This window comes from Barbus barbus, assembly GCF_936440315.1.
Source record: "Barbus barbus genome assembly, chromosome: 27".
Taxonomy (NCBI): Eukaryota; Metazoa; Chordata; class Actinopteri; order Cypriniformes; family Cyprinidae; genus Barbus; species Barbus barbus.
Genome location: NC_136755.1, coordinates 24836860 through 24855801, shown reverse-complemented (window position 1 = coordinate 24855801; position 18942 = coordinate 24836860). Strand labels below are relative to the sequence as shown.

At 37.7% G+C, this 18942-nt stretch overlaps 1 protein-coding gene across 1 annotated transcript in view; it reads right to left on the bottom strand.

The window, feature by feature from the left end:
- LOC306846815 (sodium/potassium-transporting ATPase subunit alpha-3-like) overlaps positions 1–12768 on the bottom strand; it is a 38518-nt gene extending 25750 nt beyond the window's left edge. The window contains exon 1 of the mRNA XM_079380440.1: positions 12395–12768. Coding sequence (XP_079236566.1) covers positions 12395–12400 — 6 coding nt within the window. The 5' untranslated portion in view covers positions 12401–12768. The remainder of the gene's footprint in view (positions 1–12394) is intronic.
- Between the last annotated feature and the right edge of the window lie 6174 nt (positions 12769–18942).

Genomic DNA, 18942 nt, shown 5'->3' with positions numbered 1-18942 from the left:
AACAGATCACTGGAGCTGTGCAAAGTGAAGGGAAGTCGTGGCCTAATGGTTAGAGAGTCGGACTTGTAATCCGAAGGTTGTGGGTTCGAGTCTCCGGCCGGCAGGAATTGTAGGTGGGGGGAGTGAATGTCCAGCGCTCTCTCCACCCTCAATACCACGACTGAGGTGCCCTTGAGCAAGGCACCGAACCCCCAACTGCTCCCCGGGCGCCGCAGCATAAATGGCTGCCCACTGCTCCGGGTGTATGTTCACGGTGTGTGTGTGTTCACTGCTGTGTGTGTGCACGTTGGATGGGTTAAATGCAGAGCACGAATTCCGAGTATGGGTCACCATACTTGGCTGAATGTCACTTCACTTTCACTTTCAAAGTCCCCTCATGCTTCAAACGCTCCACCATCATCCCCGTCCCAAAGAAACCCAAAATTACTGGACTTAATGACTACAGACACTTAATGACTGCAGCCATGAAATCATTTGAAAGACTTGTTTTGGCTTATCTGAAGGACATCACCGGAACCTTACTGGACCCCCTGCAGTTTGCCTACAGTGCAAACATGTTTGTGGATGATGCAGTCAACATGGGACTGCACTTCACCATGCAGCATCTGGACAGACCAGGGACTTATGTGAGGATCCTGCTTGTGGACTTCAGCTCCGCTTTTAACACCATCATCACGGAAACCCTTCAGAATAAACTAACCCAGCTCTCCGTCCCCACCTCCGTCTGTCAGTGGATCACCAGCTTCCTGACAGACAGACAGCAGTTAGTAAAGCTTGGTAAATTCACATCCAGCACTCGTACCATCAGCACTGGAACTCCTCAGGGCTGCGTACTCTCCCCACTGCTCTTCTCCCTCTACACCAACGACTGCACCTCTAAAGACCCCTCTGTCAAGCTCCTGAAGTTTGCAGACGACACCACACTGATCAGCCTCATCCAGGACGGTGACAAGTCTGCTTACAGACAGGAGGTTAAGGAGCTGGCTGTCTGGTGCAGTCTTAACAACCTGGAGCTTAACACGCTCAAAACTGTGGAGATGATTGTGGACTTCAGGAGAAACCCCCCTGCTCTCCCCCCACTCACCATCATGAGTAGCACTGTGACTGCAGTGGAGTCATTCAGATTCCTGGGCACCACCATCTCCCAGGACCTGAAGTGGGATATTCACATAGACTCCATTGTCAGAAAGGGCCAGCAGAGGTTGTACTTTCTTCGCCAGCTGAGGAAGTTCAACCTGCCACAGGAGCTGCTGAAACAGTTAAAGTAAAGTCGTGACGTATTGTCAAGTATGGTGACCCATACTCGAAATTCTACTCCACCTTCATTGAATTCATCCTCTGCACTTCAATAACTGTCTGGTTCAGCTCAGCTACCAAATCTGACCTCAGAAGACTACGGAGAGTAGTCCGGACTGCTGAGTGATTCATTGGTACAACCCTCCCCAATCTCCAAGAGCTGTACTTATCCAGAGTGAGCAAAAGGGCTGGTAAAATCACTATGGACCCCTCATACCCAGCACACTCCCTCTTTGAACTGTTACTGTCTAGTCGACGTTACAGAGCTCTGAGAACCAGAACGACCAGACACAGGAACAGTTTCTTCCCCCAGGCAATTCATCTCATGAACACTCAACAATAAACGTGGAACACACAACTATAATGCATTATCCATTCACCACACTCACTTATTTTATTTGTATTTCTTATTTCTAATTTGCACATACTTGACCTGTACATACATAGCTGTCTATATTATATATTGTGTTTTTGCTGCTTTATACATTGCCTATTTGGATATTATTCTTTTATTATCTGTGTCCTGTCCTGTTGCTGTCTTTCTGTTGCACTGTGGAGCTTGTGTCACTATAACAAATTCCTTGTATGTGTAAACATACTTGGCCAATAAAGCTCATTCTGATTCTGATTCTGAACTGATGACTGAGGATGAGAAGGGAAATGCCAAACAGATAATGCTTCAGCCACTATCCTGCTTATCTTTGAAACCGTGAAGCTTTTAACAGGAACCCCGTGCGGGATATGGGGGAGGTGTGAGTGTGGGGGCCGTTGAGGGTGGTCTAGTGCACTTCAATCCACATTAGGGCTTTTCATTGATGTGGCATCCCCTGATTTGCCATGTGTGCTTCTGTGACCTATTTTAGCTTGCATGCACAACCAGACGGCATTACTGTCAAATCCACCATTATAGCACACCAGCATGCTTTCATGATAATGTGCAATGCTTAAAATGCTTCCATAAATTATTCTAATGTCGGTTGATAATATATATATATATATTATTTTTAAAAAGGCATTAAAACAGACCAAATTTATTGGCAGTCTCTAATCTAAAATTAATTATTTCTGTTTTTTATAAGGCTTTACTTAAATTAAACAAAAACTATTAAAAAATATATATATACATCACTCAAAATATTACTTGACCCAATTGTAGTTTTTATATTAGCAACTATTATTTGTTATTTGAAACAAATTATGTTCATCATAGGGTTAACCCAAATTATTCAGGAACTATTAGATTATATTATTAAAACAATACACAGAGGACACAAATCAAACAATCCCTAAAACATACTTTAAAAATACTGAAAATATTAAATGATGATAAACTCAATATTTTAGTAGCAGCTTGTTTTAAATGATCTATTTCCAGGGTTATTATAGTTAACTAAATCTATAACCATAAAAAAATAATACAATAAAAAATTGTTACTTGAAATAAATTTAAACTGAAATAAAATATTAAAAAACTTAAAACTTATTTTATTTCATCTAGTTTCCAAGGTAACATTTCTAATTTTCATTTTGTTAATAAAATAACTTTATGTACTAAAATAACTAAAATGGAAATAAAAATTTATAAAAACTATACAGACATATTTTTAAAAAATAACATGAAAGCAGACAATATAAAAATAAAATATAATTAAAAATATTAACAAAAATGATAAGAGCATCTCATAGATACTCAGGTAACCCTGTGATGTTCAGCATAATGCTCAACAGACAGTATTTCTTTTGTTACAAAAAATAAAAAAAAATAAAAAAAATCAAGAAATTATTAAAAAAATAAACCCCAAACACTACAAAACACAAAAAGGGCACGATTGTAGCATCCTTGTGGCCGTGTGTTCAGATAATTTGACCATCTGTCAAGGGTTTTTCCTCTTTCTGTCCTCTGGGTGAGACGGCAGTGCAGGATAAAGACTGTTTACTACAGTCTGGATTACCCTACTGAACAACTGTAATCCCGCTCCTGCTTTTCTCTTATTCATACATTCAATCGCTCGTATGCTTTGAGATACATACTGTCTATTTTTTTTATTTATTTTGTCTTAACTCATCTACTCACTTTGTTTATAGTTTGCTGTCTAATGTAGTTTAACCATCTTGATAGCAAAGCCCTATACTGGTACACTGTGTTCTCGCCGTATCGTCATGCAGGGCCATGCAGAGACCTTTGGAGGGGCAGGTGCTCAAAGTATAAAAGGGGCACATGGAACACGGCTTTTAATAGGGCTGTGCTCCTTGCTGATATGTGTATCCAAATGGATGCTTCTGTATTGATACAGCAGCAAATGCCATGACACAGGTTTGAAAAAGAAACAGAACAGAAAAGACTATTTTAAGTTTAAATGTTAAAGACATTTTTGGCACCTCTTAATTACTCTGGAATGACATTTTTATTATTATTGTTGTTGTTCAGTTTACAGGGTATGGTGGTTTTGCTGTTGTAAACACTACTGTTGTAGAAAAAAATATTCCTGTCTTATTTAAAATAGAATTCTATTCTAATACTGTTTTGAATTTATTCATTTTTTGAATTATAATGATTATAAAAACAGGATTGATAAGTATAATTCGGAGGACGAGACAATCAGTATAAGCCTGTTTTACCAGTGGTGTGATAATTATTTTTCTCTAAGTTTTTTAAATAGATACTGTAATATTAATAGTTCAAAGTATGAATAGTTTTTAGTCAGATAACATAAAGACAAGACACCTTGACGCGCTTTAAACTTTTCCCAATTAAACAGCAAGAACGAAAGAGAACAAGCACCTTTGTTTTTATTCGAGCAGGTGTTTTCACATAGAGGTTTCTAGATTTAAATGTAGATTTAAATTAAAAGAGACGTGACCTGACGTGTTATTCGTATCCAAAATGAGGAGATATGAATATCAGGAGAGCGAAACACTCTCCTGCAGTGCATGTTTCATTCATACTCGAAGCCAGAGGGCGCTCTAGCACAGAAACTTTTGACGTGCAGGAAATCCCTAATATGGACAAACTCACATGCAATCGCTGTAGCTGAGCTGAAATAAAAAGCAGAAATGTTTTTACTGATGAAACGTGAAGAAAATAAACACGATTGCGAAAATATGTGTGTTTTTCAAGTTATCTTCAGGTAATAAATAAAACTATATGAAAAATGCAGTATTGATTGACATATTATTTACTATAGAAACTATAAAATATATTTCCTGAATTATTCTGTGATAAAAATGGGAAAAGGGTGTTCATAGTAGCCATTATAAACCAATCATAAAATTGTCATTAGGAAAACATTGAACAAAAATATTGTAGTTCCTTGCTGCAGCTAAGCGTGCTTCCACAGGCTACACACAGCAATATAAACAACAGCTGTGCATGATCTCTTCACGCCTTCTCGTAAAATAATAATAATTCAATTGCTATACGTTTACAAGCACACCGCTCCACAGAGAACTCCACTTACAGGCAGCCGCGGACATTATTGAATAAAAATTCTGGAGGTGTCGTGAGGGATCGTTCCGGATGAGATGGTGAGTCAGGTGAAACGTCATCATGTGGATAATTTAATTTACTGCTAAACTATTATTAATTAATATAAAAGGGCACTTTGGGCATCAAGGGAAAAAGGGGCTCAAGCACCCCCCCCCGCACGTGCCTATCGTCATGCATGTAACATCATCCATTTGACTGTCTGTGGATCTCTCTCCATCACTCACGCACACGTGCATCACAGTTACAGACACAGTCATGACCCTGAGATCAGAAGTGGCACACGTGCACATTCATGTCCATGCCCATCGGCCTCTGTGCCGTAGGATGTGTGGAGAACTGGAGGTGCTCCACTTTAGTAAATCCAGTGGGGTTCATCTCAGACATGATCAAGATTACATTCTCTTAGGCCATGTAAGTTTCAGGAGTGACAACCGCATTTAAAGGGTTAGTTCACCCAAAAATGAAAATTTGCCTGTGTTTTACTCACCCTTGACGTATCCTAGGTGTATGTGACTTTCTTCGTTCAGACGATTCCAATCGGAGTTATATTAAAAATTGTCCTGGACCCTCCAAGTCTTTCAATGGGGTAAGCGGGTGTTTGTTGTCAACAGTTCAGAAGATGTGAAATAAAGTGCACGCATCCATAATAAAACGTCCCTCACACAGCTCCGGTAGATAAGATAAATATCCATAATCCGTAATAAACACTTTTTTTCTCACTTCCTGTGATACACGGAAGTCGTTCCGGCGGATGACGTAGGACATCGGCGTTTGGCGATTAGTGACGAGCGCAGAGAGAGAATAAAACAAAACGCCGGTCACAAAACGAAGATTTGTGGAGAAAAATGTGGGAGGATTTGCTAAAGGAAGCTTTGTTTCCTTTGCTCCTGCATTTCTCTGAGGCACGCACACGACGCCTACGTCCTGCGTCATCCGCCTGAATGGCTTCCGCGTATCACAGTCAGCGAAAGTGAGAAAAAAGTGCTTATTACGTTTGAAATATGGATATTTATCTTACAAAAATGCATGGATTCGTGCCCCCTGGAGGTGTGTGAGGCACATTTTATTACGGATGCATGCACTTTATTTCACGTCTTCTGAACTGTTGACAACAAACACCCGCTTACCCCCATTAAAAGGCTTGGAGGGGCCAGGACAATTTTTAATATAACTCCGATTGGATTCGTCTGAAAGAAGAAAGTCACATACACCTAGGATGCTTCGAGGGTGAGCTAATTTTTATTTTTGGGTGAACTAACCCTATAAATACAGGAGTGAATCGTTACAGGTATGTACGGAAGAAGACTCACTCTCGAAACTGAGATGATTGACAGCTTGAAAACCATAGAAACGTTTTGGCCTCTTGCAAGTTTAGTATCCGTTATTGTGACCAAAGTAATTTTACAGTGACAAACGCTCGTTATTTTCAGCAGCTTAACCAAAGTACAGTGGATGGAGGCATTGTGTTTTGTGTATGCTTATACAGGCTGCTTCACAGAGTGCGTGCAGTCTCTGTGTTGCTATGATCACTCATTACAAGCACTTTTTGGGCTTGTTTAAGCTCAGATCATAAAGCGATCAGGTTTATGGAGTTATTGTGAGCAGAAACGAGTCGCTATATTTTGATCTTATTTTCAGCATAAAGCATTTGGATTTACTTCGGTTTATTACTGTCTTGTTCACTGATTTTTCTTGCAAGATCTGGCAACACGAACAAGTCAAGGCTCGTGCTGCTCTGGTACTGCTTTCCCTGTGATTCACCGCACATACAGAAGAGAGACACATCTATGAATGTTAAAAACCTCATTAACAAATAGTTGTTCAGTTCGGTTCCATACACACTGCTTAGAATTTCTGTAAATGCGGTTGTCACTACCTGTATTTTTCGCGAGTTAATGCGGTTGTCACTCCCGTATTTTAGTGAATTATGTGTGTACAGAATGAGAAAGGAGTAAAAGGTGAACTGACAACCGAATTTAGCTGCTGTGTGTACGTGGCCTTAGAGAGTTTCTGGATGAGAGCTTGAACATTCTGCCTATAATCTCCTTTCATGTTTCACACAAGAAAGCCATACAGGATTAGAACAACATGAGGGTGAATAAATGATTAATTTCATATATTCATCTCTGGGAGAACTAATAATAAGAGCTAGCGAAGATCAAAAAATTAATCACAAAATGAGTTCCAGATGAAACATGGCCGACATTGTGACTACCTCTCATCTCTCTCTATCTCTGTCCAAGGCTTCATCTAATGACCTGGAGTACATTACGCATTGTGTACTGTACACATAGTAATGGATTACACCCTAAAGAAACCTTGCTTCTGGATAACTACACATAAGACACCAATAAAACAAACCACATATTAAATTAAATGACTAATTAAATGTTAGAGCTATCCATTATGTAGCAGCAGAAAAGCTAAAATCATGTTAGAGAATGATGGGTGTTTAATTTAAGTGTAGTCAGTCACATCCAGAAATCAAGCATATTGTTCATGCATTCTGTCACGGAACACATAGAGCACTGTGGAAAGACGAGGTCTGGGTCCAAATGCAGGTAAGAATCTCTTCAATACGAAACAAAAAGGCCAACAAGGCAAAACAAAACAGATTCAGAAACAGGATACATCAACGGCAACACAGTGCATGTATCCTCAGAGTTCAACAATAATTACGACTAATACAATAAATTACAACTAATTCACCCAGACAGAGCAGCGGGAGTGTGGTGTATAAATAGTCCATGACAATGGGCAACAGCTGGGAGTGTAATTTGTGACAGGAGTGTGTGATATGCGACAGGTGTGTGGAGTTAGGGGAATGGAGTCTGGGAGGACGGGAGATGGTGACCTCTGGTGGAGAAAGGAAGAACTGCAGAGCCCGGACTCATGACACATTCAATGCAGCCAAAGGCGAAATTAGTATATTAGTGTGCAATGGATTCCGAAAGCATGGGTGTGAATTAAAATGTCTCTGTTCTGTATGTGAAATATTACTTTAGTAAGACAGTGTTTGATAAGAAATGTGATGTACACTGTAAAAAGAAATGATTTTTTTTAGTTGTAAAAAATTAAAAAAAGATTATTAGAGTATGTTTTGCATGAAATACTATTTAAGCTTTTGTACTTCAAAATGTCAATAATTTAATGTGTTACTTGCCATTTCTTTTTGTGAAATATTTGTGAACTGTTTGTGAAATTTACTTGCAATTTCTCTGTGAAAACTGTTTTGACACCAAATTCTTTCAGCGTACATGACAACTTTGCTTAGGTGTTAGTATTTTATACAAATTATAAATTAAAATACTGGGTTAAACCTCATGTAACCTATTCTAATCAATCACAAAATCAAAGCAAATTAAGTTTTTCTTTAAGAGTGTTAAATCTATTTTTATGACCAATGCAATATTTTTGCATTATTTTCGAGAGAACTAAACATAGCTCTCCCCGAAAATTCTTATTACCACAATGCAAAAAAACATAATTTTCATATAAATGAATTAATATAAATAAATGAGCACAAATATGCTCATTTGAATACATTTTTTTACGTATGTTTTACAGTCATACTCTGTAAAACAGTCATATTAAAGTAATGGAATTAATGAACATTTTAATTGAGAAAAAATTGCTTGAAAATAGTACAAATGCAAAAAAAAAGGTCCTAAAATAAGCTTTCAACTATTTAAATATAATTTTTTTTTTTTTTTTTTTTAATTTTAGGGACAAATGAGAAATGTTTTCTATAAGATGATAAATAAACGCCATTCACTAGCTTATTTGAATATATGAAGTGTGAAATTCTACAAATAAACCTTGATGTAAACTTGAAAAAAAAATGACTCGTGTGTGTTATATATTTTTTCCATACATGTTATAAATGCCATAATTCTTTTCGCTACAAATTTTTTTAAAGTAATTAGAATTTAAATGCATAATAATTTTAAAGTGAATTAATTTGGGCAAACACCAGACTGTTGATGCAGTAGTTGTCACAGTGGTTTGCTAAATATACAGGAAAGCAACCTTGGCATGGAACAAACTGATTAAAACCTGCTATTGACATTTGAGGGCCAACCAAGTAAGATTGCTGGCTGACCTTGAAGGTCCCACAGGATATAACATCATGTCGGCGTCTGGCAAATTGACTGATAGCCTTTCTGCTAGCTTTGCTTCATATGATCCCAGGCTTCGACACAAAATAAGGCTTGATTACGTGCTTTAGTGGAAAGTGCACACACACACACATATCCAGAATCACTTAATGAGAATAAGCTATTGAACGGCGTCCATTACACAACTGTCTATTGTAAGACTTTTCACCACCAGTCTGTTTCTCATTTACAGATATACAATTATCAGTCATGCAACATTAAAAGTTATGTAAACAGACATTCAAACTCCAATGTTGCCATTTTTACTTAAACACCAAAAGTGATTTATTATCAAAACAAAATACAAACAACAATTTTAGGAAACTAAAACCAAAAGAAACCACTTTACAAATCTGATTTCACACTAGCAGATGACATTCCTGCTATTCTAAAAATCCTAATCACCTAGAGTGCCCTTGAAGCCTTCAGACAGGCTTGTGTCTTTGGATGCATGTCCCAAGGGCATCGCAGTGTCACCCTCCAAGAAACATTCATGTCACACTAATTGCCGACAACCCCGAGCACCTGAGCCTCCTACAACTGCCTCACTGCTGTTCTCAAGGTGACACCAGGTAACCGCCTGCTGTTACCCCATCGTTCACCTTTCCTGCCATGCTCAGCTTATTCCCTTACTGTATCAGCCCATCCGTGATATCATTTCAAAGTTCAAAACCTTGGCTATAGTGGAATATTATCATGCTGTACAGCTTATACTGTATACTGCATACTATATTTAAAAACTAGCATGTGAAACAGAACACATTATGCAACTATAAAACATATCATTCATATTTTTTATATTTCAATTTAGGGAGTAATCATAAATGTAATTTTATTCATTTTGATTGAATTCAATTATAATTTCTGAAATTAAAGTAGTTTACCTATTAATTGTAATAATGTATAATATGCTTTCAGAAATTTGGTGTAGGAGCGATAGCACTTTACAGAGCCATTGTCTTAGCCTTAGTCTTGCCTTGTTTTCCTGCCGTGTCTGACCCTGCCCGTGTTTCCTGGATTTACCCTTCGCCTCTGCCGTTTGGACTCTGTTCGCTCCCCGTTTGGATTATTGCTCTCGTCTCTGGATTATCTCTCTGCCTTGCCCCTTTGGATACTGTTCGCCGATCGTCGACCCACGCTTGCTCCACGGATTGCTTTGTCTTGCCTCCACCATACCTGTTTGCCACTGTCTGACCCTGCCAGTTTACTGACCATGTTTTGTAATAAAGCTTTGCATATGGATCCGCATGTCTCACGTCTCGTCAGCCCCGTAACATACATATATATATTACATGTCAAATAACGTTTCAAGAGAGAGAACTTTTTTTGGGGCTGATAGTAGTTGAATTGTGGGATACTATATCTTGCACACTGGTGTTGCTATGTCTGAAATCACTCAATTGTTCACTCATTCACTATTGCCTAGATAGTGAATGTCATTTAGTGCGGTATGAACAAAAATGTGTAAATATAGACCTACTACTTACTAAACTACATAGAGATAGTAATCAAAATTCACTCATCCAGGTTTTTTGATCATAATGATTGAACAATGGTAATATAAACATCTGCCAACAAGTATTATATGAACAACTGTGCATTATTATAAAGAATAAATGAATGCTGTACACACATTATACTGAACACACTACATACTGTACACTGTAAATAAAACAGATTTTTGGAGTACATTTTACAAATGCTACTTGTAAAAAAAAAATAATAATAAAATGCTATTTTAGAAAAAAAAGCTATTTCATACTTCAAACTTTCATGCTTAATTCAATGTGTTTAGCCTAATTGTTTCTTTGTAAATAAATAACGTGTATGCCAAGTATGGTAAACCATACTCAGAATTTGTGCTCTGCATTTCAGCCATCCAAGTGTACACACACATCAGTGAGTAGTGAACACACACACTGTGGACACACACCCGGAGCAGCCCGGGAAGCAACTGGGTATTCAGTGCCTTACTCAAGGGCATCTCAGCTCTGTGGGTATTGAAGGTGGAAGCGAACGCTGTTTTTTCACTCCCCCACCTACATTTCCTTCTGGTGCTGAGAATTGAACCCACAACCTTTGGGTTACAAGCCTGACTCTTTAACCACAACCACCCCAGTTGTCTGCACAAGTTATTTGTAAAATTTACTGAGTGAAAATAGTTTCAAAGTAACCTTTGTGCCAATATTCCACATCTAAACATGTTTCAGTGTAGAAACTATTCTAATAGATATTCTATCTATTCTAATCAGTCTCCAAGAGACATTCATCTCATACAAATTGCCAACAACCACAAGCACCTGAGCCTCCTACAAAAGACTCACTGCCTCTCTCAAGGTGACACCAGGTGACACCCTCCTGTAACCCTATCATTCCCTTTCCATGCTCATTTTATTCTCCTCTTGTATTAGTCCATCCCCAAATCATCATTTTGGCCCAGCGCATCTTGCATCCTATTGTTTGATTGGCTCAAGACCAATTAATCATCAGCAACTGCGAATATGACCCTGATTTGTTTCTTTTAACATGAATTTTAGATGACCAATTCTGGTTTTGCAGGGTCGCAAAATAACAAGCTAGAAGGCGCTTGCTGTGACAAATGAGTTCGATATATTCGCCTGAATCAGCAGACGCAGATGTGCGCGTCTACTAAACAATTGGACTCGCTTTGGGGTGTAATTCTTGTCATAAATGTGATATGATGTTGGCTGTGAAACTACTGAAACGGGTCAGTCCAGATGCAGTCATCCCATATCCACACGCGCCCCCCACCCCATCTGTGGTTAACGCCTTCCATTTAGGAGACTGGCAGAATTTTCCTGTCCAGATTCTGAATTTACAAATCACGACTAAAAAAAAAAGATCACTTTATGGCAATATCAGTTTTCTTGTGTCATGTTAAAAATAGACATATACCGGTATGTATTTGAAACATATTAGTTATCAATGATAATTTTGATATCCTTTTTGCGTTTACTTCAGTGCGCCTTTTTGCATCGAATGAGAGTAGCGTCTATATATTCCATTTCTAGCTTCTATGCCATACGACTTAGATTATATTATTATGTATACACCTAATATGCCGATATGTGCATATGAATTCACTAGTATTCTTCATTTGTTCGCTTTAACTCCATCATGACGCGTCGGACTGGGTGCAAAAATGAAGCATCCGATTTGACGCAATTGCCAAACGATCAAGCAGCGTTATTTCACAAAGTCAGTGATGTTAAACCTGCAGTCTAAGGGTAATACGCCCACAGTGTAACTGATAAATGTTTGCTTAACATTTACAATGTAAGCAATATGTTAATTGGGAGATAAACGCACCTGTTTAATGCATTGATTTGACAAAATACATACAGACACACGTTATCATCCAAATCTAATTACCCTGAATTATTATGAAGATGCATGGCATTCAAATGTGCAAGCATTTAAAATAAATTCTTACCCCCATTTTGGAGCCTTCAGTCGCTGTGTCTTCAGTCAGTCAAACGTTTGGTTTCAGTCAAGCGGGAGAGAAGAAAAATTAAGCTCTTGAACGGATAACGACGGGCAGCGTTTGAACGATCCTCTGTCTATTAATTAAATCTATATATTCTTGAAGATACCATGCATAGTAATGTATTAGGCTACAGGGGGTCTACATGAAGAAAAACTTAAAGAATGGCCCAAGCTGCATTGGCTTCTAAAAGCACATGTGTGGCAGCGTTTGATATAATGATAGAAGAGCATATGCAGCGCGGAGGATTATGAAGCGTCTCTGGCTGAGAATGATGCCGGTGAGATGAAGAGCCGACGCGCTCACTCTGCCTCTCTGTGTTCATCCGCCGCTAGTGCTTCGAGCCGCGGCACGCACTTCTTATCCCTCCGCGAGCGACAGTAGCCCTTTAATGCCTCTAATGTACAGACATGACAATGAAATAATGTTCCAGAAGAATCCGGTTATATTAAGAGACTTCTACAAATGTGTATCTCCAATGAAAAATATCAGCAGACACTTATTCTTTATGGATTATTATGCTGAAGACATACTATTTCACAAACAACTAGTATCCTTGTGCTATACAGTGATGCTTTTGGCATGTACCATGGTATTATTTGAAATACTTTGAAATTCTTTGAGTGCAAATGCCATGGTAGAAGAATGTGGTAAGATTGTGGAGTCTGTAAATTTAAAACACATCCTAACAGTTCCCAATTTCAAGGACTGTCATTATTTATACTGAGATGCTGCTGAGGTACATTCAAAAATATATATTTTTTATTGGTATCTATGGTTCCATGAAGAACCTTCAACATCCATGGAAACGTTCCATTCCACAAAGGGTTCTTTACAGTGGATAAAGTTTCTTTAGATTATTAAAATGTTCTTCGCACTAAAGCCGGGCTCACACTACAGGAGTTTAATAATCCTAACCGATTATGATATCTGGTTGCAGCACACACATAAGGAGAATCTTTGCAGATTATCTTCCCTCAAATCTTAAACATGCACACACTACAAGTTTTGAAAATCGCGGCGCAGCACACACTACAAGATATTATTAAGATTAGCCTCACGTGATCTCACGCAGCAGATAGTCATTGATATTTCAGTGATGTTTACATATGTGTTTGCTAGGGTGCTAGCAGCTTTCGGCACTCACCTGGTACATTCAAAACTGAGGTGATTTCACCCCAGCGGTTCTCTTTCTGTATGTATGATCAGTGCGGCCCCGATTTGTGTGCGAGCAGATCAGGAGTTGCAAGATTCGATCTGTGAACGCCTCACATTACCAGATAATCTGTGCCGAACATCGGTACTGATCGAGGTGGTCGACAAGATTTTTGCTCCGATTCTCAGGAGGGGAAATCGGGGCTAAAAATCCTGTAGTGTGAGACAGGCTTAAGGTTATTTTAAGAACTGTTCACTGAAAGCTTCCTTGGGGAACCAAAAATTGTTCTTCTATGTCATTGCTTTGAAAACCTTTTGGAATCTTAATTTTTAAGTGTACAATCCTTTTCACATAGTATTATAAATCTGTTCAACAAATGAGCAAAAGACAATTTAATGGATGGTACTGTTGTCTATGAACAATGTACCAAAGCAGCCTATAAACCCTCTTAGGCTTCTCAAACTTATATTGATTCTCGGCACATGTTCCAGAAGATCAGCCAGTTTAACGGCATTATCTGATCCCTGAAATGGACTGAATCTCAAAGCTGTGTGGGTGTATTACAGATAGAGAAAGACTGAATGAAACAGAGAGAATACGAATAATAACATTTCAAAAATATAATAATGGACTGAAAACAAATTTGATGGACTAAAGTTTTTTTAGGCAGTGCTGTTTGTGTGAGCGAATGTTTCTTGCAATGAAAAGGTGACGATGCTATCTATTAGTCATAAAGACTGGATATTTGTGATTGTGTGTATGAGGGGGGATGGCAGATAAGGGCAAACAGATACAACGATCAGGTATTTTTAAATGCAACGAGAAAAAGTGAGTCAAACGCAGGGAATGATAGAGTTATAAATGAGCTGTAGAGACAGAATAAGTCAGCCATCTAATCAAGAATCTGGATTGAGAGAGAGGAAATAAACATAAAAGAGATGTATAGACAGAATAAAATGGATGAAACGAGTGCAGGATGACAGGAGATTTCAAGTGTTTCACCATGCAGGTGCTAAGAATAGATTAATGAGGCCTAAAACAATCAGGGTCACACCACTTATCTGAGAATCACATTTCCAGGATGGATCTCGAAAACTTTACAACAGCAGAATCATTTATCACCATCAGTGATATCAAATAATTTTTATTAATATTTATATTTATTTAAACGCTCATTTACTTAAGTCAGTAACCTATGGAATAAAAAAAGGCGATTGCAACTTTTTTTCCGTAATTGCAAGTTTATATCTTAAAATTCTGACTTTAAAACACACTGTTGCAACTTCATATGTCACAATTCTGACTTTATAATTCACAATTGCAAATTTTCTCGCAGATCTGAGAAAATAAATTAGAATTGAGAAATGCAGAATCACAACTGCGCAAAAAAAGTCAGAACTGTGAGATAAAAAGTCGCATAACCTTTCTTATTTTTATTCAACGGAGGAAACAAGCTTCCATAGCAAACCTCACAATGTGGTAGATGTAAAGTAAATCATTTTATAATTTTGGTTAAACTTACCTGATCTTACCTTTTACTTAATGCTTAGATGAACATATTTTCTTCAGAAAATATAAGTAGTGCTAGTGGTGGTCAATCTATATTTACATAAGATTAACAGAAAGTTACTGTGCAATCCATAACATTACTTTCCAACTGTGTTGTCAAGGCCACATGAGAACCCACAATGCTGCAATCAATAAATCTTTTACAGTTGTTTTTAGCAACCCGAGCTTGCCATTCACTTCATCTGTTTATGTCCCATTGAGTCTGGTAAACAAAGTTCTTCTTTTTCAGAGAACAAATTAGCTGACAGCATCCAAACCACAGTATACTTAACCTCTTTTCGTTTCATTTCATCATCCATCATGTCCCCATAGCAACGGCTGCTAAGTAACCTTGCCCCCTAATCAAGCTGGTAAGATACTGAGAAAATGATATGTGGAGGTGCAGTCGGGGGGCTGAAGGACATGTTTAATTAACTTTTCCAAACCCAAACTTCTAAATTTAAGCAAATACTTCTGAATTTTGATTGCAGTAGACTTTTCAGGTAATGAGGCTAATCATTCGGTTTAGCATGAAAGTGTAGTTAAAAACAGCCTCTGTTCATATTCCTTTGGCTAAAGTGCACTCATTATGTTGCCTAAGACTATTGCCTCACATTATTCTCCTTTTCCTTACTTTTTCTTTTGCCACTCTGTAAAACCCTGCAGCTAGTTGCACATTATATATTTATGCAATAGATAAATGCTTTACTGATCCCTGAGATGAAATGTAATGGTCATTTACTTCATAAAATATAAGAGTTCAGCTATCATGAACCACAGTGTTCCTTATACACACTCATGAGTCATTACTACATATTTTTGTATCGGTCTACGCATTCAAGACTGTCAAAACCTCTTTATGGTGGTGGTGGTTGAGGAGAGACCCCCCCCCACCACCACATGATTGTAAAGCACTTTGGGTGTACAGCAATACACAAAGCACTATATATATGCATCAATCATTCATTTATATGTAATGGGTACAGTGGTGGCGTCTCCATTTGTAGTTGCCTAAACATCTTGCCATTTGTCAGTTGGATTCCAACTGCTGTTTTATATGCAGCTTATACCCACTGTTAACATAATATATTTACCAGGCTCAATTTGAGAAAAATTGACCACCACAGAGTCCATATTTTGTTGGTACCGCCTTTAGCTTTTATTATATTGTGCATTAGTTTTGCCATTGTTTCGACAATGTCATGCAACATTACAACATTTATTTCCATCAAGAGCTGTATTCATTTTTGGTTGAGATCTTAAAAATGGGAGAGTCGAAATACTTTGTAAAGGTGACTCCAGCACATCCTAAAGATTGTCAATGGGGTTAGGTCAGGGTTCTGTGGTGGCCAGTTCTTACATGAAAATGATTCCTCATGCTCACTGAACCACTGGTTCACAATTTGAGACTGTAACATCTTGACATTGCCATCCCAGAATATAGACATCGGTACGTTTGGTTTTTTAAGAAATAAAAAGCTATGCACTGTATCAGTTAGGTTTAAAAGAATTGTTGCAAAGCAACAAAACAAAAAGTGTGTATATGCAATTTGTTTTGTGTGGCGAAAACATCTTTAAACACCAAATCATCAGATTTCCTAGTCATACTCTTGACAGCATATCGTTGGGCATGTGCAGTTCTTAGTAATTTTAATGCATTTCAGTCTTCATTTTAAGGGTCCTTGAAAATAAGAATTTTGTGTTGGGTTCTGAAGCAAAACCAGCAAAACCAACTTCTGGTGTAAGTACACAAACAGAGCAGCTCCCTGAATAACTTATAAAGCTTTCTGAAGACCAATTTCATGGTGGCTACAAGAAATTGGAGCTGAAGCTAAGTGCTTAATGGATCCCATACTAGAACATTAAAGGCTTATGACTGCTCATCCACATCTTAGGAAAAAGTTTTTGAGGCATTTGAAATATTTATTGAATTTGAGTACACAACAGACATTTCAAGCACCTTTAGTTCTACAGTGGAGCCAAATCTAAAACAACATGAGGAGTGCTGTGCTATTTACAGAAAGCTGATTTTTTATAAAACAAATTTTGGTCAATCTTTATAAGATTTGTGCTTCAGAACTGCAGATTTACTGAGTTGTTTTCATATTTACTCTTTAATTATAAGGATACATTTTCATGCAAGCATGGTAAGGGTTGAAATGATGTCGACTAATGACGCAGCACCATTCTCAACAGCTCAAGACATCAACAGCTCTCTGGTGCTAATCAATCAGCTTGGGTGTCGTGACTGTGACTTGAAACAGCCAATTTTTATAGTGTAGTCTGAGTTCTGAAGAGCCATGAACTACCACCACCCAACTCATGAATAAGACTGAAGAGTTGTGCATTTGCAAATGTTCTCATGAGTGTAATTCAAGTAAATTGGGTCACATTTTGTCAATGTCAGCATGCAGCAAAAGTTGCAATCACATTTTCTTCCATAATGTGGCGTATATAGTGAAATGGCTTCTCAAATAAGAAAAAAATGTGGGTGGTACTTTATTTTGTCAATCAGGAATTGACTAGATCATTTGATTAATATTGCTTGCTATTACCATGATGTCATGCCAATGACAATTTGCTGGAGGGGAGAGGTTATTGTCTTGCCCTTGCACTGGTCAACATGTAATCTGAGATGTCGTAGCAAGGCGGAGGAAAGTTATTTTGATGAAAGATTATAAGGGCACATGATTTAAATAATAATAACGATGAGCATGGATAAATCATTTATAATAAACAATATAAATACAATAGTTATACAAGAATTTGATGGTGACAAAAAATGCATCCCAAAATACATGCATTGACCTTATTTAAGGTGATTTTGCAAAGTAAACATCAAACTGACCCTTAAGAAGGAAATTGGTAAGGAAATTTTGGTTCTTTAAAGCCCGATCGTTCACATACATACATAAATTAATAAATATATGAATGAAAGCTTAGGGCCTGAAACAAAAGGATTTATACACGTAAGATCATATGTAATGGAAAAAATGACTGTTTCTTAAAATTTTTAAAACTGCAGCTAAATATATTTGAACAATACTAAACAAAATTTACTATATTAATAAAAAAATCTAATAATTGTGTAATGTATTCTCTCTTTTTTTTTGGTTATGAAATAAGACACGCATTTTCTCTTCATCTTTTGAATATGATTTAATAAATATTCAAGTTTTATTGAAACAGTCATTCATGTAAATGCACTATGAATACCACTTCAATCTAATGGTTATTTTTAAATGACTGATGATTTCCTATCATCTACAGTTCATTTAAATGTATCCCTCAAACAAACCTCTTGTGCATTTTCAGGTATTCATCAAAACATTTAATAAACGGAGTGTCTATTTACACTAAGTGCAAATGGCCCACCTTGTTGGCAGAGGGTATTTACACTAACTCCGCCCACCAACTTGTGATTGGGCTAGTCAACATTACAAAAGACAGCTGTCAGTCATCAGCTTCAGTGCCGCAGATGGTAAATCGTGTATCATACTCCTTTTGACGTGATCGAACTGGGTTCGAATCTGTAATGATTCAGTCCACTGAAGGCTAGCGTAGTGATGAACCCTAGTGCAGTTTATTTACAAACGTGATCCAAGCTACAAACATAATCCGAGACTTGACCAGACTTGACATGAACAGACTTGACATGGACAAACGAGACTCACTGATAGCAGGTTACAACATCAATACACGACCAGGAACAATGACAACAAGATGGCTATACTTATAGCAGACAATACAGACAAGAATCAACCAATGAGGAAACAGAACTGAGAGTAGCATG